General features: G+C 40.7%; 1 protein-coding gene across 3 annotated transcripts in view; it reads left to right on the plus strand.

Annotated features, from left to right (window-relative positions):
- The window catches only part of BLVRA (biliverdin reductase A), a 40,142-nt gene that overhangs the window by 14,170 nt on the left and 696 nt on the right, over positions 1-25,276 (plus strand). For all 3 annotated transcript variants that reach the window (XM_079149891.1, XM_079149893.1, XM_079149892.1), the window contains exons 3-7: positions 11,061-11,182; positions 13,171-13,290; positions 14,939-15,036; positions 19,938-20,045; positions 21,622-21,793. In XM_079149891.1, coding sequence (XP_079006017.1) covers positions 11,061-11,182; positions 13,171-13,290; positions 14,939-15,036; positions 19,938-20,045; positions 21,622-21,793 — 620 coding nt within the window. The remainder of the gene's footprint in view (positions 1-11,060; positions 11,183-13,170; positions 13,291-14,938; positions 15,037-19,937; positions 20,046-21,621; positions 21,794-25,276) is intronic.

Consider the following 25,276-nt stretch of genomic DNA (forward strand, 5'->3'; position numbering starts at 1 on the left):
TTTTTTTTTTTCTTATTGTAAACAAATGGGATACATGTTGTTTCTCTGTACATGGAGTCAAGGCATACCATTTGTGTAATCATAAATTTACATAGGGTAATGTTGTTTGATTCATTCTGTTATTTTTTCCCTTCCCCCCACCCCTCCCACCCCTGTTGTCCCTCTATACAGTCCTTCCTTTCTCCATTCTTACCCCCCTCCCTAGTCCTAACTCTAACCCTAACACTAACCCCTCCGACCCCCCATTATGTGTCATCATCCACTTATTAGCGATATCATTCATCCTTTAGTTTTTTGAGATTGGCTTATCTCACTTAGCATGATATTCTCCAATATCATCCATTTGCCCGCAAATGCCATGATTTTATCATTCTTCATGGCAGGGTAATATTCTATTGTATATATATATGCCACAGTTTCTTTATCCATTCATCAACTGAAGGGCATCTAGGTTGGTTTCACAATCTGGCTATGGTGAATTGAGCAGCAATGAACATTGATGTGGCTGTATCTCTGTAGTATGCTGATTTTAATTCCTTTGGGTATAGGCCAAGGAGTGGGATAGCTGGGTCAAATGGTGGTTGTCTTGTTCTTTAATCACAGTGGAAAAGATGTTTACCAGTGAGAGAGGCTGTAAATACTGGACACTCCAACCCAATATAGCTTTTTTCCTAGAAGTTCAGATGAAGGGCAGGCTATAGGGACCATTGATCCTGTGGCTTAGTATCAAGGATACAGGATTTTTTCATCTCCCTGCTTTCCCTCCAAGTGTTGTCTTTATCCTAGGGGAATTTCCCCTTGTGGTTATGGGATGGCTGCCAGCTGCAATTGGGTCACACACTTTCACATTTCCTTTCAGCAGAAGAAACAAGTGGCTTCCAGCAGGTCTTTCAGAAAAGCACAAACCACTTTTTCTTTAGCCCCACCAAATGCCTCCTTAGGTCTTGTTGGGCAGCATCAGTCCACGTGTCCATTCTGGAAACAATCACTGTATCTGAGGCCCAGAGATTTTGCTGATTGGCTTAGACTGGACAGGCCCATCCTGGAGCCCCCTCACCTTCTACCTCTAGGCCAAGGGTTATAAGAAGAAGGGCGAGTGAATGTTGAGTAGGATCCATCAGCATCTAAGACATTTCTGACAAAGGCATACTCTTCTCCATACTCAAATTGCAAACCCTACACTGCCTCCTTAATTATTTCCTTTATCTGCTACATCGTTCACCTCTCCTCTACCAGCTGTTTCTCATCAGTATTTTAAAATGCTTTGATTTCTGCTGTCTTCAGAGCAAAACAGCTGTCACTTTGCTTTTTTCCCCTTTGAGGCAGGCTTCTTAAAAGAGATCACTGTAGGTAATGTCTGCATTTTCTCATCCTTGAGTCAATCTCATTTTGTTGTAGTTTGGCTTCTTTTCCTACCATTATACTGAATTAGGCTTGTCAGGGTCACTGATGATCTCTTTAGGTTGTATAAACATTTACTTTTACAATAATTTAAATACCTGCATCTAGTACAGAACTCAAAAGCTATAATATGTAAATAGTCAAAAGTAAGTCCTACTACTACCTTATCCCAACTAGCCCTTCCCTGACTGGGGCTGACTTGCCAGCATCAGGCCTCATACCATTCTTGTGCCTCTGACCTTATCTAAAGGCCCCTGTGGTTCACCATGGGACTATAATTATCAGAGTCTTTTAAGTTCTGAAGAAACAGTAAAAACTCTGAGTTATACACCTTGCTCATATACTCTGGCCTAGTAATGGTTCTATCAATCATCTCTTCTGTCCTATAATTTCAACCTTTTCTTTAATGGTTTTTTAAACCTCTTAAAATTTTAGAAAACACTCCTAGATTTGGGTCCTCCTCTAACTAAAGAGGAGCTTCTTGCTTCCCTTTTATATCCGATTCTTCCATGGTCTGACTTTGTTCTGAGAGCTCCATCTCTGTGGGTAAGGTTGCCAGTGGGGTCCATATCATCAAATTTGGTGAAAATTTTTCTGGAGCATTTGACACTAGTGCTATAGTTTGGATCTTAGATGTCCTCCAAAGGTCCGTGTGTTGAAAGCTCAGTCCTCCAGCAAAGCCCTGTTGGTAGGTGGTAGATCTTTACAAGGTAGGGTTTAGTAGGAGGTCTTCAGGTCACTGGGGGCACGCCCTTGGAGAAGACAGTGAGATGTGAGTCTCTTTCTCTCTCTGTTTTGCTTTCTGGCCATAAGGTGAGTGGTTTTGTCCCACTACTTACTCTTGCTGTGTTGTGCTGCCTTGCCACAGGCCCAGAGCAATCAGGCCAACTGGCCATAGACTGGAACCCCCAAAACCATGAGCCAAATACACATTTTCTCTTTAGAAGATGGTTATCTTAAGTATTTGTTATAGTGCCCGAAAGCTAACTAGTACAACTATTGACCATATTCTTCCTTCAGATGTCCCCTTGACACCCCAGAGTTTCTGCCTATTTCTCTGATTACTTCTTCTTAGACTTTTTCATAGGCTCCTCTTCTTCCTACTCTTTAAGAGTCCATGTTTCCCAGGGTACTTCTCACCCTACTCAGCCCCGAGGGTTGGGGGTGCTCATCAGTTCCCATAGCTTTCCTTTTCAGGAAATGTTTAGGAAAGTCCCAGTGAATCTGTTCAAGCAGGTCTTTTGCCTCCACTCCAGATCCATACAGCCAGCAACCAGTTACTCATCATCCACAGGGACCCCAAACTCATTTTAGCCCAAGCTGGCTTGCTGCTTTTCTTCTGTCCCAAATCTGCTTCTCCTTGTGGGGTCCCTTTGGAGACTGCACTCCAACAGTCGGTTTCCAAATGCTGAAAATCCTTTCCTTAATTAAGTCAGTCCCGAAATTTATGTCACACCACACTGCCAGTCTCCAGTTGGACTTGATGGCTATAATGCTTAAAAAAAAGAAAAAAAAAAAAAAAAAAAAGAAAATCACAGCTGTGACACTTGGAATCATGGGACTTATTGATAATATCTTTCAAAACTCTTTCTTGTCTTATTTTCTGCCTCCTCTTCACTTCCTCACTTCCTTACCCTCCTGTGGGTCTTTCTCTCTCCTCTCCAGGTACAAAGGACAGTCCTCCTCCCCAGTGCACACTACATGGTCTTTATCAATCAGTATGAGGGCCTCATTGCATTTTTTCCTTTTTTCCCATCCCCATTCTCACCCTGCCAAAGACAGCTTTGTGTTTGTGTATATTCATGAAAATGTTTTCATTTTTGTTTAAATACTTTTTAAATTTACATTTGGTAAAATTGATCTTTTTGGGGGGGTTGCCCTGTTCCATCAGTTAAAATCCATGCATAAATTTGTGACCATTACCACAGGATGCAGAAGCTCACTCCAGAGTTTCCCTTCTGCTGCCCCTTTATAGTCCAACTCCCCCTGTTCCTAACCTGTGGTAACCATTGTGTGATATACCTTTAATTTATCACTGTATTTTGTGACAGTTTATATCTCATCCTCTGTTATTTTCGCACTCTTCAGTGTATTCCAAGATACAATATTACACATTCATTTAATCCTAACAAAAAGCCTTTTTTTAATTTACTTTTTTATAGTATTTTTTTGTTTGTTTGTTTGTTTTTTTAATTGTAGGTAGACACAATACCTTTATTTTATTTTTATGTGGTGCTGAGGATCGGACCCAGGACCTCATGCATACTAGGCAAACGCTCTACCACCGAGCCACTACCCCAGCCCACAAAAAGCCTTTGAGCAAGATATATTATTACCTGTGTTTTGTGGTTGAGAAAAATGAGCATCATGTAAATTGGTCTAAGAAACAGGAACAGGGTATTAAGAGGCAGATGGAGACTAAGTCCTGATGTGACTCTATGAATACCTTTATTCATGTCTAGATTCAGCTAATCCTGTCCATCCAGTTCTGTCATTTCTGCGGCTTGAAAAGTTTTCTTGGAGCCCACTCTGTAGGAGGGATACTGCTCATGAATTACCATCACTCTTTATCTCTTCTCTTGTTTCTTTCTGTTCTCTGATTTCCGATACACCTGTCTGCATGCCTGATTCATCTTAGTATTATCATTATATTCACTGAATGTCAGTCAACTAAACAACAGAATAATTCAGAGGCTGTTGAGTAACCTTGTAATGCAGTACAGACGTTGGGTGGTCAGTGAAAACGTAGAGGAAGGAAATCATATGGCAGAATTTTCAGGGAAGACTTGCTATGATTCAGAGGCTGGCTGGAGAGGAAAGGTGCAGACAGATCCTTAGCCACAATCCACTCTTTGAACTCAGAGATGTTTGTCTATGGCAGGAATCACAAACATTTCAGGCTGGGTGCCTGATAGGATCGTGGGGCCTCTGGTCTTTGTTCAGAGGACAGGTGGGAGTTCTTCAGGGCATGGAGAGGCCATATCAGGATGAGACAGCAAGGAAGAGATGGTCATTTCTTCTTGGAACTGGAGCTGGTAGAGGAGGTTGGGCCATAGCTCAAGGTGCTGGAGTGTTTCATCATAGAGATGGTCAGGGAAGCTTTAAAAAATGAGGGACCCCTTACTCTGGGAATATGGAGGAAAAACAAGGAAAAAGAGATAAGGTTTGAACTTTGGAAGATATGAGCACTTAGGGGGCAGGATGAAGAAGGAAAGTGGTAAAGAAAATTTCAGTTCTGTGAAGCAGAAGATGAAGGAGTAAGTTTAAAGAAGGTCCAGTGTGTGTGAGGTCCAGGAGAGCGTGGGAGTGAAACTCAGACTACAGTGGGGCCAGGAGGGATGAGAGGAGGCAACAACAGTAGTCCACGGTGTGAGGAGGGTGATCTGGGGGCCTTGGTCAGGGGCAAAGTACCCCAGAGCTGGGACAGCAGAGGACATTGAGCACTGTTGAGGAAGCTTCAGGAAGAAAGATGAGAGTGAGCCAAAGGTGCCACCAGCTGCAGAGCTCCCATCTTCTCAGAGCATCCCTCTGGTATTTGAATTTATCTTAAGTGGTCGTTTTTATTTCCAGTAAATAATATAATCACGTATTTCAAAATTTTAGAGGATAAAAAAGACTATGAGAAACCTTCTCTCCTACCCATTGCCCAGGTGCCCTGTGTCTTATGCTTCCAGTGAGAATTTGTCACCACTTTGTGTTTCTGGTTTCTTGACTATCCTTTAAGAGAGATTTTAAACATAAATAATACATATTTTTTTTCTTTAGCTCCTCCCCCTTTTAAAAAATAACTTTAACACAAAACTCACGCTGGTCTATTCTTTCCTTTTACACCTGACAATGAATCTTGGTGGGCAGTCCTTGTTATTTTTTTCTCAAAAACACTCTTGGGTATTAAGTTCAAAATAGAGGATCTCTGTTTAGCATTACACATGGTAGAAAATCTAAACGTGATTTTAACGGCTCCGGTGAACAGATGCTCTAAAGGGCTAAAAATTCCTTAATAGTCCTTTCCTCCCTGTTGCTTCCTGGAGCATTAACAGGTGTGGTGGGTCTTAGGTGAGCTGAAAGGCATGAGTGACCACTGGCTGGAGTGATCCCATGATTAGTGAGCCCAACTAGATGTTAATCTCCCAAATAGAAGAGAGATACAAGGGGAAGAACCTGAGTCTCTGAGGACAAAAGTCCACACAGTTAGTGATGGAACTGGAATTTAAAGTCAGGTCTTGATAACTGCTGCTACAGCATATCAAGCAAGCTCTTTATTCTTTGGTATATTAAGCAGCTGAGAGCAGTCCTTTTCCATACTTAAAGAACTTTCATTTCTTTTTGTATCTGTGTGATATTTCATTTTACAGGTATACCATAAATTATACAACCAACCTCCTATAATGACAGACACATTGTTTTGATCATTTGCTTGTTACAGTCAAGGCTGCAGTAAGCCTTTAGGCTACATTTTTATAGATGGACTTACCAGAGGGTGTTTGCATTTTAAGCTGTGATGAATTTTCCCAAGTTGCTCTCCATAAATTAGGTTGCTTCTTCCTCTCTCTCTGTTAGCTTTTTGTTGCTATGACTAAATACCTGGAAAAAAAATCAAATTAATAAAGGAAAAGGTTTATTTTGGCTCATGGTTTCAGAAGTTTTAGTCCATGTTTGCTTGGTCCTATTATTTGGGCCTGTGGCAACATAGGACATCATTGCAGGAACATGTGGCAGAGGAGGCCTGTTCACCTCAGGGCAGCCAGGAAGCAGAGAGACCCAAAGGGGCAGAGGTCCCAGTAATCCCTTCAAGGTTGTTCTCCCAGGGACCTCGCTTCCTTCATCTAGGCACCACCTCTTAAAAGTTCCACCACTTTCTTATAGCACCATAGGCTGGGACCATACCTTCAGCACATGGGCATTTGGATGATATTTCAGCAAAGCATAGCACTCTTCCTCCTGCCACCTGAGAATATGCCTGCTTCCCTTTGCCAACCAGTGTGTTGTAGACCTTTTCATCCTTGCAAACGATGGATGAACAACTAACTTTTTTGTTGTTGTTTTTCTTTTTTAATTGTCTTTCCTCTTCTCAGAGTAGTGGTCTGGTACCTCCCTTCATGTCTCACACCTTGGAATTTCTTCTACATTGATTTTCTAAACTTTTTTTTTTTTTTTTTTTGGGTGCTGGGGATTGAACCCAGGGCCTTGTGCTTGCAAGGCAAGCACTCTACCAACTGAGCTATCTCCCCAGCCCCCTAAACTTTTTATCTCAAAAAAGTTTCTCTAAGTTGGCAGAATACTTTCTCTTAATCCTAACTTTCTGTGAATTCTATTTTCAGGTCTGGAGTGCCAAACACCAGTCTCTTTATCCAAGGATAAGGGAGCAGGTTCACTCTGTGACTATGATTTGATCCTGAATTCATTTTTTTAGTCACTTTGCTGACCTTTAGATGTGTTCCTTTTCTGTCTCTTGTTCCCATATTTCTTAAAATACCACCTCCATAATGGTGTTTTAGGGGATAATTAAGATATTGGAAGACAACTGAAAATGGAATTTCAGACATTCTGGTTTCTGGGAGTCCATTGCCCTCTCCTCCATTGGGCATTTTTACTTGTTCCTTTCCCTGCACACTTCAGCCTCCTCACAACCTGTGTGCACTTTCCCCTCCTGCCACTTTTCTCTCCTCCCAGTTCCTCTGCCTCTGGTTCCTATCCCCAAAGTTTTAGTGACTGCTACAGAGCTATACCCCGAGTCCTCACCATCTCTTTGATTTGCAGTTTCCTTTGCTCTCAACAGGCCTTATATAATATGAAGAGGCTCCAGCAGTGATTGTCCTCAAAAATAAAGTTCTTTCCTTAAGAGGAACTCAACTGTTATGAAATAAGTATTTTCATAGACAACAACGATATCAACAACAAAAAGAAATCAGTATTTTCACCCATATCTTGTCTCTGGGAACAATATCTAAACCAAACCCTGAAGCAGTTGATAGTGCAATCTGACACACTTTATACAACCAGGTTTTGTGCACAAGTTGGTTAATAAAATGAAGAAAGCAGTTTGGCTTATAGATAATGGAACCATTTCTACTGTTTCTTAAACTTGTAGTTTTTTTTTTGTTGTTGTTGTTGTTTGTTTGTTTTGGAAGCTAGCAGAATCTCATTATCCTGGTTATTATGTAGAATATAGTAATTCAGTAGTTAATCTTAGGAATGCCATGAATATTTAACCTATGAAGGGAATTACTTGTCTCCTTTTATTTGTTAAAAGGAAAGTAAATGTTTGATCAGGAAAATGTGCTTTGGCTGTACAGGTTTCTCTGAGGCTGTCTTGCTGCTTTTTTTGGTAATGAAACTGTCAAAACAAACAAAAAAACAACTAGACTGAACCTAGAAGGGATTCACTGGGTTAAATTGCATATTGTCAGTTGGGCATTGTGGCAGAAGACAAGACTGGACCTGTGTTTCCCAGAGTCCCTTTTTATATGCGAAGTTTGCCATGTATAAGCCTTCCCTGGAGACTTGGAAGGCTGAAGACAAAGACACTGTTACTCATAAACAAGATCAGTGCCAGTCAGTGTGTGAGACAAGGCACGCATGTGTCTTAGTGTCCACCAGCCTTCAGTGTCAGGAATCACTCACTCCCTCCGAAGCTGCAGGCCCAGAGAGGCTTCTGGGCAGACATCATAGCTTCTGGGCAGGCTCTGGAGAATCACTTGGTTTCGAATGGCAGGAAGAAAGTGTTGGCTTCTCTAGCTCTAATATCCCAGGAGATGAAACAGTTACGTAAGCCTTTAATCTTTATGCTTGGAATACCTTCATATACTGCATAATGGCATTCACTTTCACCATGGGCTGCATATATGATGGTGCCTATGCCATAGAGCCTAAGCTTGTAGTAGGCTACACCATCTAGGTGTGTGTAGGTGCACTCTGGTATTTGCATCATGACAGAATCACCCAACAGTGCATTGCTCAGCAGGGCCTTATTATTAGTGACACATGACTGCATATAGAATCTTTTTCTCTTTTCCAGACAAAACCCTGACTGGTATCTTGTGGGGTTGTAACAAATGTAAAGGTTAATTGTGTAATAACAATATAAGGTTCACAAAAGAGGAAATCCAAGTGTGCTATTGCAAGGTTCTTACATACATTGAGATGTAATATTACTTTAAGGGGGGCTGTGATAAGTAAAGTACATATAATAAAAGAGCCTTTCAGCAGCCTCTAAAAAAATGATCACAGCTCTTTTTCTATAAGTAGCCAAAAAATGAGATATAATAGAATCTTAAGAAATATTCTGTTAATCTAAAAAAGGGCAGAAGAAGAGGGAGGAGGGAACAAATTGGCAGTTTGACAAATTAGCAAGAGTTGGATTTGATTTAGATTAAAACTCATCCATATCAATAATCCCAATTTAATTGTCAAAACACTGTAGCTAAAAGGCAGAGATTGTTACAGTGAATTAAAAAGCAAGACCTGAATATATGCTACCTATCATAAACCCACATTAGATATAAAAACACATTTTAAGAGTAAAAGACTGGGGAAACATACTATGTTAACACTAATCAATGAAAATTGGGAATGAATTGTTAATATCAAATGAAACAAATTACCAGGATATTTCCAAGAATAAAAATAGTCATTTTAGAATGATGGAGTCAATTAATCAAGGAGACATAGCAACCATCCTAAACAACTATATTTAATAATAGAACTTCAAAATATATGGGTCAAAAACTGATAGAACTGAAAAAGGAAATACACAGACCTCCAATATAATTATATTCATAGATTTTACTGCCCCTCAATAATTGCTAGAACAAGTAGAGATTCAGTGGATATAGAAGACCCAAACAATGCTGTTAGCCAAATTGATCCAACAGACTTACAGACACTCCTCCAAAGATTAGCAGAAAAAGAATGTTCTTTCCAAGTGTGCCCTAAACATTACCAAGTATGTTAGTTCAGCTTTCCATTACTGTAACATACCCAGGATAAATCAACTCATAAAGAGTATGTTAGTTACTCTCCATTACTGTGACAAAGTACCTGATATCAACAAATTAAAGAAGAAAGATATATTTTGGCTCATGGTTTCAGAGATTTCAATCCATGTTGACTTGGCTCCATTGTTTCTGAACTTGTGGCAAGGCAGAACGTCATGGTGGGTAGGATGTGGCAGAGGAAGGATCTTTACCTCATGGTGACCAGGAATCAGGGAGGAAAAGAGAAAGCAAGGAGCCAGGGACAAGATAAACCCTTCAAAGTTATACATCAGTGACCTGCTTTCTCCAGCTAGGCCCCACTTCTAAAGTTTTCACCACTACCCAACAGTGCCACCAGCTGGAGACCAACATATAAGCCTTTGGAGGACATTCCAGATTCAAACTATACCAAGAGGAAAGGGTTATTTGGGCTCATGGTATTGGAGGTTTCCATCCATGATCAGCTGGCCTTGTTGCCTTTGGGCCTGTGGCGAGGCAGCACATCATGGTAAGGAGCACATGGCAGAGCAGAGCATTTCACTTCACAGCCAGGATGTGAAAAAGAAAGGAAGAGATGAGTCCCTTTAAGGGACCACCCGCAGTGAAGAGCTCCCTCTAGCCCCTCTCTTACAAGTTTCCACCACCTCCCAGTAGTGAAGACCAAACTGGGAGCTAAATGTTTAACACCATGGGCCTTTGAGAGACATTCTAGAGCCAAACTACAGCACCAAGATAGACCATATCCTGGATCCTAAAAATATATCTCAAATTTAAAAGGATTCAAATCATTTAAAGGATGTTCTCTGACCATGGTGGAATTAAACAAAAAATAATAGGCCAACATCTAGAAAAACTCCAAACATTTGGAAGAAATCTTGAATCAAGACGTAAGCAGTAGGCACAGGAAGAGGGGCAGAATGAGGGGGGAGTGATGACATGTGGATCTCAAAGGGGCCAGTCTGAGGTACATTTCATGTCTCTGTTTTCAGACATCCAAGAAGAACTGTGTTTAAGGAATGTGTATTTTTACTAGAGATCATTTTTAATCAGTTTGGATTATATTGATTTGCTCTATAATTTTAAAAAGTGGACTTGACTTTTCAATAATAAATTCACATACCACCTCCAGCAGTATATGTAAGTGATTTTAAAGTATCACAGTAGAGTTGGTTGAAACTCAGGTGATGATGAGTTAAACCTTGTGGGACCCGAATCTGAGTAAGGTGACAGGTCGTGTCTTGCCCTTTTACGCCAGTGTCCCAGTGCCAGTGTCCCCCCAGCGTCTTACTAAGCATCTGTAGCCTCTGAATGACTCCCAGATAATTAGGTTCTCATATCAGGGAGCACACAGACTTAGGGTGTCAAGTGGGAAACTGCCTCCTCATTGGAGAGGTGGCAGTGGAAGGCAGAGCCAAATGGAAGCCTTTTTGTTGGGTGTTCACAAAGTTTTCAACACAAAGACATAGTTGAAGCCACCTAGGAAAATGTTTTGGGTGGAGCTGACTTATCACTGAGCCCACATTTCCAGGAGTGTCTTATGCCACCCTAAGCGTTGTGGGTTCTTAGGTCTTCAGAGTTGGCAGCTTACTTGCTTGTTTGGACCCTGACTGGTCCTTTATTTTGCTGTTCTCTGCTAGATGCCTGGAATGTTTTCAAATCCTACCTTGATCCCTTGTGTTTCAGCCCGAGAAGAAGTTTGGTGTGGTGGTGGTTGGTGTTGGCAGAGCCGGCTCTGTCAGGATGAGGGACTTGCGGAATCCACATGCTTCCTCATCGTTTCTGAACTTGATCGGTTTCGTGTCCAGGTGATTCATGCTTGCTTTGTGTCTCATAATTTTTAGAAAGCACAGTGAGAGATGAGGCCACAGTATGTGCAGATTTCCCAGACTCAGGAAGGGAGAGCCAACCCCCACCCCCAACCAAGAGAACCACGTCAGCCCCACAGAGTTTGGGTGGGTGGGGAACTAAAGAGTGCTGGGCTTGCAGTTGGGATGTGCAGTGCATAGTGTGCCTTGTGGTGACTACAAAGACAGAGGCAGAGAGGATGAGCACAGGGTCTCCATTACTGAAAGGGCACAGTGAACACATGGTAGGTTTGTTCTCAAAGATGGCTTTAGGTATGTGCCAACTGAACACTACCTCAGTCATCAGAACAGCCACCCTTGTGGTGGCCCTGGGCTTCCCTTACATTATTTCATTCTAAATACCATTCAAATTCAGTTTACAGATAAGGAAGCTGAGCCCCCAGAAAGTCTGAATAATTTCCTGAGATCACACAACTAGAAAATCTAAGAGTTAGATTTGAATGCAAGTCTGTCTGATTCCAAAGCCCATCTTCTAAACACTCTGTGTTCTTTTCCCATTGAAAATTTTGAGGCCCACTTTTCTTTAAGGATTCATTTACTTCCTATAACACAATGGAAAGCAAACTTAAAACCTTATCACCTTTTCAGTGTGGGTCAGGGAAGTTTCTTCTTAAATCTTCACCCCACCCCTACACACACACACACACACACACACACACACCACATATCACTCACTAAGATAATCCTGTATAACATCATTTATCAATATTAATTTTAAATTAGATCCAGACACTGGGCTTAGCATGGAGGCATGGCAGTCAGCAATTTAGGCAAATCTCTGTTTCTAGTGCTTTAGAAATATTGGAAAAGTATTTTCACAAAGCATAATTATTTTGATGGTCCATGCACAGATTTTCTCATATTTTAATTCATGTGACCACTTTATTCCAATCTGCCAGTCTTAAAACTATTGTGAAGATTTAAAATGGGTTTTAAGACACAGGGAAGCCTTAGAAGTGCTGGAATTTGCTCTTAGACAAGCTTCTTCTCTCAGATTCCAAGGGAGCTGCACACAATGGGGAGATAAAAGCTATAGCACACTCCCCTGCACCCCTACCTGAAGCTGGAATTGAGCATGATACTTGGACTCAAGACTGAAATGGAAATTCTCCTCCCATTAATTCCTTGTCCTTGCCACTTGGCTGCTATGAGGGAGACAGTGGGAACTCCTCAACTATCCAGGTCATGTAGAAAGATGGCCAGCTCACACTGGTGCTCTACTGCACACCTGCTCCCCATCACCTACTTGCTAAGCTCTGCTGCCTCTACAAAAAGCCTGTTCTGAAACCCTAAGCTAACAGTGTTCCTTGCCTTCCCTGAGTTTCCCACTCCCTGCTCCCAGCTCATTTCTCATGTTAGTTTTGCATCATTGTTGTTGTTGGTGGTGGTGTGTGTGTGTGTGTTTGTGTGTATGTATGTCTTCCTCCCTCTACCAGAATTTTGAGCTAATTGGAAGATGAGAATTTTGCTTTATTCTCCATGATCTCTCCTACAGTGCCTAGCACACAGTAGACAAACAATAAATATTGGTCAGATGGAGCAGTGTAGGTGGATGACCCTGTGTAAGAAACCAGGCAGGCTATCCCTTGGGAGTGGACTTTGCCTGCATTCCCTCTGCCTGCTGCCTAGGGAGGTTGGAGCTTCCTGCTGGCTTCCGCATATTGCTCCGTGGCAGCAACCTTTCAAGGACCTCTCTTCTTCAAACTTCAGAGGTCATGTTGGCAGAGTGTGCCAAGTCCCTTGACTTCAACCCTGAGGCTGTTTTTCTCACTCCACAATGGAAATAGGAGGGAGGAGATTAGCTTCTTCATTTCCAAAAGCCAATCACTGGGACTTTGTTGGGAGGAGGGAAGAAGGATGGCACTCATTTATTCTAAGCTGACATCCTGCCTACTTTTGAGTTCTATTTCTCTGTTGTTCTGATAAAGACGGGACCTTGGGAGCATTGATGAAGTGCAGCAAATGTCTTTGGAAGATGCTCTTTCCAGCCAAGAAGTGGAGGTTGCCTACATCTGCAGTGAAAGTGCCAGTCATGAGGACTACATCAGGTAGGGGTTTGTTGTTATTATTGTTGTTTGTTTGTTTGATTGTTTTGCATTGCTGGGGCTGGAACCCAGGGCCTCAAGTGCTCTACCACTGAGCCACACCCCAGCCCCAGGTAGGTTTTTTAATGCAGGTAGTCTTTGCTTTACGTGTAAAAACATCTGTGAAAGCTAAAACCCTACAGATGAGTCTTAATAGGGGGTGGGAAAAATTACAATTGTTCTGTTACCTTTAAAAATTATTGTGAAACAGTTAAAATTCTTATTTTCAGTTACGAATGTACAAGAAATGAAAGAATGGTGAAACTAATATTTATTTAGTACATTGTAATTTGAAACATTAGACACATTAAGAATTCAAGTGTTTATTTCTTTGTAGAAACCCCATTGAGAAGAGTTTGAACAGAGCTTGCCTCCTTATTATACAGCTTAGGATACAGAGCCAGCATCCTTTTTTTTTTTGTGGTGCTGGGGATCAAACCCAGGGCCTTGTGCATGCAAGGCAAGCACTCTACCGACTGAGCTATCTCCCCAACCTTTTTTTTTTAAGATTCTTTTTAGTTGTAATGGACACAATACCTTCATTTTTTGTTTATTTACTTTTATGTGGTGCTGAGGATCAAGCCCAGTGCTTCACATGTGCTAGGCAAGAACTCTACCACTGAGCTACAACCCCAACTCTGCAGGTCTTTTTATTATATTTTGAGACACTGTCTCACTAAGTTGCTGAGGCAGACTTTGAAACTTGAAATCCTCCTGCCTCAACCTCCCAAGTCTCTGGAAGTATAGGCATGTGCCACCACTCCCAGCCAACTTTCAACATTTTATTCTTTGCATTTTCAATGTTGTGAACTATCTCTTGAGAGTTCCTTTAACATGAAATGTTTCTGCTGTGAGATAAGTGAGTAAGGAAATTGTAGTGTCATTGAACAGGTGAAGTGACATTGTAAGGGAGGAGAGAAGTGAAGTGTATGAATGCATAGCCTAGAGCCTTTTAAGCGTTTGGTGGGACCCAGCACAGAAGAAGAAACCCCAGGAAGAACTTGGCATCCAACAGGAAAGACCAGCTGAATTCTTGAGTCAAAGCTGCCCTTGTAGATTCTTACATAGATCTCCAGCTGCTACTACTGTTCCATGGGTGCTGTTCCATGGGTGCCCTTGAACTTCTCTGGCACCAGAGTTTATTTTCTTTAAAAAGTGATCATATAACTTGGTGCTTATAAATATTTATACCCTGGCTTCAAGGTAATAATGTCCAGCCAGATGTGGTGGTGCACACCTATAATTCCAGCTACTCAGTAGACTGAGGCAGGAGGATTCAAGTTACAGGCCAGCCTGGACAACTTTGCAATTTAGCAAGACTCTGTCTCAAAATAAAATTTTAAAAAAGGGCTAGGGATGAACTTCAGTGGTAGAGTGCTTCCCTAGCATGTGCAAGAACCTGGGTTGAATCTTCACTACTGAAAAAAAAAATAATAATAATGTCATAATTCTTGCTCTGTATCCTCTGGCACTGACTCTTGCCCCCATTCATGACATATTCACATAGACTCTTTTGCATTTACAGCATTTCAGTGAAGCATTTCAGTCATGCAGAGCATTTCAGTGAAGCTTACTTGAAGTGTTCTTTCTCTGTGTTTCACCTTTCCCAAAGGAAGTTCCTGAATGCTGGCAAGCATGTCCTTGTGGAATATCCCATGACACTGTCTTTAGCAGCAGCTCAGGAATTGTGGGAGCTGGCTGAGCAGAAAGGTAATGTATGCTCTATCTTGAACACAGACCCACTTAGTAAGAGCTTCTGCCTCTAGGATACCTGTGGTACCTGTGTTAGTCAGTTTTCCATTGCTGTGACAAAATGCCTTAGAAAATGAACTCAAGGAAGGAAAGGTTTATTTGGGCTCACACTTCAGAGATTTCAATCCACAGTCACTAGGCTACATTATTTCTGGGACTGTGGTAAAACAACATCATGGTAGGGAGCATGGTGGAGCCAAGCTGTCACCTCCTGGGAGCTGGGAAGCAAAAAGAGCAAGTAAGGTGGGACTAGTGACAAGATATGCCCTTTCAGGGCATACCTCCAATGATCTACTTCCTCCAGCTAGGTCCTGCCTCCTACAGTTTCTGCCACGTCCCAATAGTTCATTCACTTATTAACCCACCAAAGGAGTAATACATTGATGAGGTCAATCCCTCATGATCCAGTCACTTACAAAAGCCCCATTTCTGAACCTTGCTGCATTGAGTTGAGTGTCAAGCCTTCAACACATGAGCCTTTGAGGGACATTCAAGATCCAAGCCATAACAGTTCCATCTTTATTCCTTTCAAACTTTAATCAATCTCATATATATATGAGATTTTATATATATAATTTTTTATTTTATTTTATTTTATTTTTTTGATACTGAGAATTGAACCCAGGGTGCTTTTTCTTTTTTGGGGGTACTGGGGATTGAACTCAGGGGCACTCAACCACTAAGCCACATCCCCAGCCCTATTTTGTATTTTATTTTGAGATAGGATCTCACTGAGTTGCTTTGAGCCTTGCTAAGTTCCTGAGGCTGGCTTTGGACTTGTGATCCTCCTGCCTCAGCCTCCCAAGTAGCTGGGATTACAGGTGTGCACTACCATACCCAGCTCAGATATATTTTCCAGGCCATATTGGTACTATGGGCTCTCAAGATCCTTCTTATTCCCACACTGTAGGCACCATAGGGAGGTACATGAAAGCCAGAGGGATGGGTATTTGCAAACTTTTGCTCTCATGAAGAAAGATAAATTGGCTCCACCTGTGCTAGTGTCATAACATTATTCTGGTCTTATGTATGTGATACTTACATTTTTAATGGAAAAATCAGAATAAATACCTTATTTGCATACTTTATAGTCTTTGTTATTTCACAAAAGGAGTAACTATAATGTTACATGCCAGGAGCTTAGAAATTGTTTGAAGCATTTCATATGCTTAATTCTCTCAGAAACTCTTGGAGATAGGAGTTTTAATCTATTTTCTGTTGCTATAATAGAACACTTGAGACTAGATAATTTATAAAGAAGAGAAATTTATTTTTACTTCATAGTTCTGGAGGTTGGAAGTCCAAGATCAGGTGTTTGCATCTGTTTGGCTTCTGGTGAGGCCCTCCCGCAGCTCCATGCATGGGGGGAAAGTAGAAAGACATACTGGCCTGTGCAAAGAAAGGGGGCCAAACTTCTCCAATAGCCAATTCAGTTCCAAAAAGAGCAAGAACACTCATGAGAAAAGCATTCAGCCATTCACAGAGGTACAGATGCCTTGCAATAGGTCCCACCTCCCAACACTGCTGTATTGGGTCCCGATCCTCAACTTGAGTTTCATTAGGAAAAACCATATTCAAACCTGTGTAGTGCCAAGTATTTGCTTACAAAACCATTGTAGACAGAGCATACTTTATTGAAACTTTTGATTGTCTTTTTCCAACACTGGGATGTACTCCTAGAGACCAGAGTCCATCTTCTACCTCTGTAGCCCCAGCAGCTAAACACTGCTTGGAACTCAGTAGACCTTCAGTAGATGTCAGAGGAATGAACAAACAGATGAATGCATACAGAAGTGAATGAAGGTAGGGGGAGCTTTCTGGTCATCACATCTTGAGTGATTTCTCATGGCACAGATGTCTGTAGGGAAAGGACAAGGTGCTGCAATACATCTCACAGGTTTCTTGCTAATTGCAAAGGGAAGAAAATGTGCTATTATTATGAGGAGCTCTGCTGTCAATATTGTAACCAAAATGATAGCCAGTATGAATCAATCTGACATTACCAGCCATCTGGCATTTTTGCAGAATGTTTACCTGGATATAGTGACATTTAAATCAAACTTTTAGTTAACAGAAAATATAGGGATAGAGGAACAAGTTAAACATTAAAAAAATGAGCAAAGTAGAATGTGGAACAATAGTATGTTAGCATGAAAAAAATGCCTGAGGTAATCAACTTATAAGACAGAAAGGTTTATTTTAGCTTACAGTTCCAGAGGATTTAGTCCTTGGTCTCTTGGCTCTGTTGCTTTGCGTCTGTGTGGTACATCATGGCAGGAGTGCATGGCAGAGGAGGACTGTTCACCTCATGGCAGGCAGGAAGCAAAGAGAGATGGAAAGTGGAGAAGGACTGTCTCTATATCCCCTTCACACAGTGAAGTAACTTCCTTCCACTACCCCACCTCCATGATCCCGTCACCTCTTAATAGCACTATGGGCTGGCAACCAGACCTATAACACATAGACCTTTGGCAGACATTCCAGAGCCAAAGTATAGCCAACACTAGACAGTATAAGAAGTTAAATTTCTTCAGAAAGATAATGCCTTGTATATAGTAGTGTTCTTCCAAAGAGTACAATATAGAAAGGAGGGGATAGGAGTATCTTTACACTGAAGAAACCAGACAAACACTACCTCAACCAGATGACCAAGGTCTGTGTCAACAGAGTCATGTGAATAGTGTGTGTGTTTGATATGAAAGATGAAAATGACCTTTCACCTCTGTAGTCTTCCTCCCTAAAACACGTAACCCCAATCTAATCATGAGAAAAATATTAGACAGCTCTCAGTTGAGGGACATTTTACAAAATATCTGACTAATACTCTTCAGAACCGTCAAAGTCATTAGGAAACAAGGAAAGTCTGAGAAGCTTTGCAGTGCAACAAGAGCACAAGGAGACATGACAACTAAATGTATTGTGGGATCCTGAAACAGAAGAGGAATGTTAGAAAAAAAATCAGAATAAAGTTTGGACTTTATTTAACTTGAGGAAGGGGTTTTATTTTATTTTTAGTTGACAATTTTCAAAGTTATGGGGACAGGGTTGTTTTGATACATGTAGACATTGTACAGTGATCAAACAAGGGTAATTAGTGTACCCATCACCTCAGACATGTTTGTTGTGTTAAAATATTTTAAAATCCTCTCTTCTAGCTATGTTGAAACATAGAATACATTTTTATTAACTATAGTTGCCATGGAACTCTAGAACTTATTCCTCATATCTCACTGTAACTTTACGTATTGACCAACCTCTCTCCATCCCTGCTCCCCCTACCTTCTCCACCTTCTGGTAACCACGATTCTACTTTCTACTTCTTTCATGCGTAGTAATAGCAATGTGTTCTTCACACTGCATCCTATCAGTTGGCACCGTTTCAATTTGTTCAATTACTGATGATGATGCTTGGGAAAGGTTGTTAAGTTTCCATTATTCTTTGAGTATTTATCTGCTTTCTGCACAAAATTGTTTAGGCTGTTCTTGTACTCTCTGCCTCAGCCCTGTAATTAGCCATTTCTCCAAAGCTAATAATATGTAGATGCTAAAATTTTAGATGCTAAGTATGCTTATTGCTTTCAGGTATCTCTGCTTTTAGGCCCTTTCAGTTTTAAAATGCAGGAATATGTGCATATGAGTGTGTGTGTGTGTGCACGTACACCCTATGGTTTATCGTGTTTTATCACAATATAGCATGGAGTGAATGAAAAAAAAAGATGCAGTTAGAAGATGTAAAGCTTCTTTAATAGCCACAGATATGGAAACACAGAGACTCTTGTATAGAGCTAGAGCAAACAGCATGCTCCCAAATATGGTCCAATTTCCCTGCTGCCCAAGGACCTCTCAGAGGTGTAGACAGAACTACCCACAAGAAGAGAAGTTCTGTTTATTGCAGACAGGGTTGTGCCATTTAACTTCTACTGAACCATTTTGTGCTAGAAAGCCTCTACTTATCTGAAAATACTCCTGTTGCTATGCAGATGTGCTAGGAGGCCAGTGAGAGGGATTCGTACCTGCGAACTCCTGGGGTGCAAAAAAGCGGTGCAAAAAAGCCGAGAACATTGGCAGTGTTTCCTGTAGCTGGGATGGGCAAAGGGAGGTGTCCCAGGAGCAACTTACCGTGGCCCAGATTCTGCTTCAGTGAAAGTGTTGATTGGAACTATACTTTGCACTTAATCACAAAATAGTTATAGTATTTTACAAAGCCTTTACAAAAAGGCCACCAGGGCAAAAAATTTTTAACAGCTTTCTTTTAATTCAAGTAAGACTTTCTCCTTCCTTGGAGGGAGGATCATTTTTAAAAATAATCTGGTTCTTCCAATTCTTTGAATAGTCACATTATCTCCCTTTAATCTTCAAGAATTCATTTTTGGGGTGGGGGGAAGGGAAAAAATAACAGAATGAATCAAACAATATTACTCTATGTAAATTTATGATTACACAAATGGTATGCCTTTACGCCATGTACAAACAGAGAAGCAACATGTATCCCATTTGTTTACAATAAAAAAAAAAAAAAGAATTCATTTTCTTCTGCCTTAGATATTTGTGCTGCACTGTCCCCTACTGTGTAGAACATGAGCTAACACCCTGCTGGCTCTCAAACACCTCCCTGGCTCATCTTGCCTTTGAGGACAGGTGGACACCATCCCACTCCCTTAATTTTCATTTCTGCTGTAAGCTTTAGGCTTAGAGCCTACTTCATCTGGTGTGTGTAAGGGTGTGGTACATGGTGTAGCCATCAGTGTACCCAGGGAGTTATTTTAAGTGCTGTGTGTCCTGTGATGAAGAAAGATGTAATCCCGGGATTATACAAAACTGTTAAGTGACTTCCTTTTGTATTCTGTTTGTCAAAACAGGAAGAGTCTTGCATGAGGAGCACATTGAACTCTTAATGGAGGAATTTGCATTCCTGAAAAAAGAAGTAGTGGGAAAAGAACTGCTGAAAGGGTCGCTCCTCTTCACAGGTCAGTTTTAGGAAGGATCACAAGTCACATGAGGTCAGAAGGCCAGCTAGGTTCCTTACTGTCTCTCTAGGATGTGAGCCAGGATTCATTTCTGCTAAAGACTTTCTTTCTTTTTTTTTTTTTTTTTTTTTTTCACATAAGGGAGTTTATTAAGCAAACAGAGTGTCTCCCTGCAGGGTAAGAGAGAAAATGAGAGGAAAAGAAAGGGAAAGAGAAAGGGTGCACACAAGAGAGAGTGGAAAGCGAGGAGGAGGAAGAAAGTGAGTCAGGAGGAGAGAAAAGCATGAGAAAAGATCAAGACTTTCTGACTCTAGGCCAATGTAATATAATTTCCCTGTGCTTCCATGAGCAATAATATACCTATTTTTATTCTTTCCTCAAAGATTTCATTGCTTCATGGGCCTCAAATAAATAGTGTATTAAAAATCTCATGCAAATTTATACTTACATCCCAATCTATTTAGCATAATTTTCCCTTCTGAAAGCTTTAGTTGGAGATTATGTTTCTATAGAAGGTTACACATGAAAACTCTAAAAAAGACTGGTAGGTGGGTGCTTGGAATGGAGAACATTTGTATACTTCTCCTTGCAGAGAAAAGAGAATATGCATGGCCCCTTTCCTCCTCCAGCAAGTTATAGGGACACTGGACTGCAACCACAGCTTCTAGTGGCTGCTCAAGACTCTGTTTAAAGGACCTGAGCAGATGGTGACCTGTACAGAGGAAGCTTGTTTCCTTTCTAAAGCTGATGCTTAGGTTCTAGTCCTAGTGATTTCACTAATGTTTGTTTGCTTTTATTTATAACTTATTTTTTTAAACATACTCATTATGTTAGGTGAATTTCAAAGTCATAAGGCATGTTTGGTGTACAATGTATAATGAAATAGATATGGATCCTTTTAAATTTAGGTTACGTTTTAATATTTGAGCTGAGGGCAGAGTGAAGCAATATTGTAACCAAACGGATTTTACACACACATACTAGATGTGCTTTTTTTTTTAAACCCAAGATTATAGACCAAGAAAATATTTCAGACTAGATCAACTTTATTGATGTTGAACTAGTTTAAAGTTATTACTGTTCTCTCCACCTTTCAAGCTATCATGACCTATGCCCTATTGCCATTTACATACGTGGTATTGATATGAACCTGGGTTTCAGGGATAAAATACCCCATTCTTCCACTTTTACCAGATGACTTATAATCACTAATAGAAGAGGAAATGTATATATGGATATGCATACTATCTATGTATATGTACATAAATGCACTGAATATATTGGAAGCCCAAAACGTTTTTATTGTTCTCTTTGGCTGGATTGACTGTTGTTGCCAGGAGAATTTCTTACCTTACTAACAAAATGAATTTCACAAAAAAAGAAAACAGGGAGATGCTTTTGTAAAAGAGTTTGCATTTTCCCACCTTTTAATCTTTGTGCACACCCACCCCATAAATCACGGTCTTGGTCTCTTGTCCTGATCACCTGGCCCTATTTTTTTCACTGCCCTGGGTGTTCTGGGTCTTGTTTTTCACCTGGCAGCCCTTTCTTCCATGGTGTCTGTGATTCCCTATAGCTGGCCCTTTGGAAGAAGAACGATTTGGCTTCCTTGCATTTAGTGGCATCTCTCGCCTGACCTGGCTGGTCTCTCTCTTTGGGGAGCTTTCTCTTGTGTCTGCCACTTTGGAAGAGCGAAAAGAAGATCAGTATATGAAAATGACTGTGTACTTGGAGACTGAAAACAAATGGTAAGTCCCGAGAAACTGAAGAGAAGCAAACTTCAAGACCTCCTCAGGTATCCATAAGGGTGACTTGAGAGGGAGCTCTGAGGGCTCTCACTGTCTTTCAACTCCAGATCTGTCTGTCCGCTTCTGCAGGTAAAGGACTGATTTCATTTATGTTGCTTCATTTCATCCTCAGCAGTATTATGAGGCAAAGACCAACAAAAGCCCATTTGCTAGTAAGTAAATAGCAGCTTACAAAATTCAAGCAGATAGTCTTAAGACATGCAAGTAATTAATATCAGCTTTATTATTTATTTGTTAATTTACTTTAGAGATTGAGTCTGACTATGTTGCCCTGAACTCCTGAGCTCAAGTGATCCTCCTCCTTCAGCCTCCCAAATACAGGTCTGTGCTACTGCACTCAGCTAATATTAATTCATTTTTCCTGATAAGGGAATAGAAGAATAGGAATATCTTGACATCTTGCATTGCTCAACCCCCCCCCCCCCAGACTCCATGTTATTTGGAAACACATGAGAGATCTTCTTAGATAGATAAAACTATTTGGAATACCTCAGATTTATTTTTAACCAGTGTCAAAATAAAGGAGTGAATGAGTTACATTAATCTTTGTCATCACATTCTGGAACATTTGCAAGGGTGTACTGTGAGCTTTCAAAACTAGCCATGGGAATTAATTTTAGGTGAAGTGAGATCAACTTTTTGGTGGCATTTGTAATAGTCATTAATTCTTTAAAATTAATTTTTGGTCAGAAACAAAAATTTTTAATTGATGGCTTGATTACTGTAGTTTTATGTACTTTGCTTGCTGGAATCTTTGTCAGATCTGAATAGGAATTTTTGATTTGCGGGTTAGCACCAAGCACACATGGATCATTTTAATCACTTTCAGCATAGAAAACTAGCTGAACTCAGTTCTTCGAAGCAGGTTGGACCCTGCTAGGTTTATGTTCCTCTGATACAGCATGTTGTGTGTGGTGGGAATGGAACCATCTTATTCTGCAAATATTTCCACACGAAGGTTATCAGAGAGAGAAGAGTTTGAAAAGACAATGCCTGTGAATTTAGGCCTGTGTTTTTGTTGGAATGTCTGGAATCAGCTGCTGTTCCAGCCCTGTGTGAGTGGAGGCCCTCTCATTAGCTCCACTCCACTGGGTGGAACATGCCCACAGCCAGTGTTCTCACTTAAACCTATAAGAGTAAAACTGCAGGCTTTAAGAAGACAGCCACAATATGAGGAAGTTACTCAATAATCTCTCCTGGTATCTTCCTGCATGTGTGGCTACACTGTGGCTCCCAGTTTGTGCACTTCAGCTCTGTTCATCTTAAGCATTGTCCTACACTCCACTGTTGGTCTTGGTAAGAAAGTTAACCTAGGGGAGGGCTAACCTTCACCCAGTTTATCAGTCAGGGTTCTTCAGAGACATAGCCAATATGATACGTGTATAAATAGATGAGAGGGAATTTATTATAAATTGGCTTATCTGATTATGGTGACCAAGACGTCCCATGATAGACTGTCTACAGATTGGAGACCCCAGGATGCTGGGAACCATGGCCTAGTACAAGTCCAGAGGCCTCAGAATCAGGGAACCCCAGAGTATAGCTCTTGGTTCAAGGCTAAAAGCCTGAGAAACTAGGAAGGGGACCATTGGTGTTATGTTCAAGAATTCAAGGACCAGAGAACTTGGACTTAGAAAGTCCAGGGCAGGAGACAAGCATGCCCTATGTCTCAGGGGAAGAATCCAATTAGCCTCCTATGTTCACTCCAGGGCCCTGGCTGATTGAATGTTGCCCACTTACATTGAGAGCAGATCTTTCCCATCAAGTCCACCCAAACTCACATGCTAACCTCCTCTAGAAACTCCCCCACAGACACACTCAAAAAATGCTTTTTCAGGTTTCTAGCTATTCCTTAATCAGTCAAGTTGACACATAGAGTGAATTATCACACTCAGGCTGGAGGCAGCCCTGTGCTTCCTGCAACACCCCAAACAATCTTCAGTGTCCTCCTTGCAATCCCACTGCTAAACCTTAAGCCTTTATTGCACACCACTCTGGAAGCAATTAATAAAAAGTGATTTCCCTGTATTTTTTACCATGGCTCATCTACCTGTTCACCCGAGGCTTGACCTGTTGCAGCCAAACAGGAGCGAAGAGTGGAAATCCCAGGCCCTAGTGTGATGTGTGTTTAGGATGTAACACTGTCCTGTTCACACTGACAGCTCTACCACTGAACTCAGCAGTCCAACAAAATGACCTTGTCCTTGACCCTGGCTCCTGAAAGAAAGGAAAAAGCAAAGAGCGTTAGCCAGGGCCAACACCATGTCATTTCTCCCTTGGGATTTCGTTCTAAAAAGAAGGGAAAAATATATATGGGTGTATATATGTGAAGATGTTGAATGCAGGTAATATATTTTGAAGTTGGAAGGGTGCAAATATTTAGCAATGTAGAATATTAAATTATATAATCAATCATATGTAGGAAAAAACAATAGCAGAATGTATAGGATCATTAAATTATTTTAAAATAAGCAAAAGAAATGGTCAAAAATTGTTACCGTGTACAGTGACCAGGCCTGTCATCTTAGCTACTTGGAAGGCTGAGGCTGATTGTGAATTTGAACCAGTCTGAGGTAACTTAATAAGACCCTATCTCAAAAGAAAATATTAAAAGGTCTGGGTGTGTATTTTTGTTTTAGAGTGCTTCCCTAGCATGCCCAAGGCCCTGGGTTCAATCCCAATACCAGGGAAGGGCTAATCTTATCATTTTAGGGTTTATGTGCCATGTACATACCTTGTGTATATTGATAAATATTTGAAAATATTGTACTAAACTTAAGGTGTGTTTACTTAGGTACAAGAATTTATTAATTTTTTTCCATTAAAAAATCCCTTAAATTGATGTTCTGTAGTTTTTTGTAGTATATTTGAAAAAGCAGGGCTGAGGGTGTAGGTCAGTGGTAAGTGCAAGGCCCTGAGTTCAATCGCCAGCACTGTAAAAGAAAAAAAAAAAAAAAAAAATTACAAGAGTAGATTCCTGTCATAATATTCAATGAAGCTATTTACTTTTAAGCCAAAATCTACTTAGGAGATCTCTCAGTTTTCTATAAGCAGGTATCATAACTCTTATTTTCTCTACAGAGAGAAACAACTCAGGGAAAGAAGAGAGATTGGGCAAGTTTATCCTACTTGTGATTGTAGATTTTTATGAGTTTTGATGTGAACCCCAAATGAAAATATGAAATGGAAATGGAGGTTCTTTGTTAACTGGTGGTGGGGACTATTTGGTATGTGTTTGAGTTCAAAGACTTCTTTGAGTTTGTGATAAAAGTAGTCTAAAAATGTGTCCTTATCAAGAATACGTCTACCATGGAAATAAGTTTGCACACAATCCAGGTGGCTTGTGGATTGAATACCTGCCATCTGGCTCATATCAGAATCCCCTAAAAGGATCCATAAGAACAAATTGGCATTTACACAAAA

Source organism: Sciurus vulgaris (assembly GCF_902686455.1).
Source record: "Sciurus vulgaris genome assembly, chromosome: 8".
Taxonomy (NCBI): domain Eukaryota; kingdom Metazoa; phylum Chordata; class Mammalia; order Rodentia; family Sciuridae; genus Sciurus; species Sciurus vulgaris.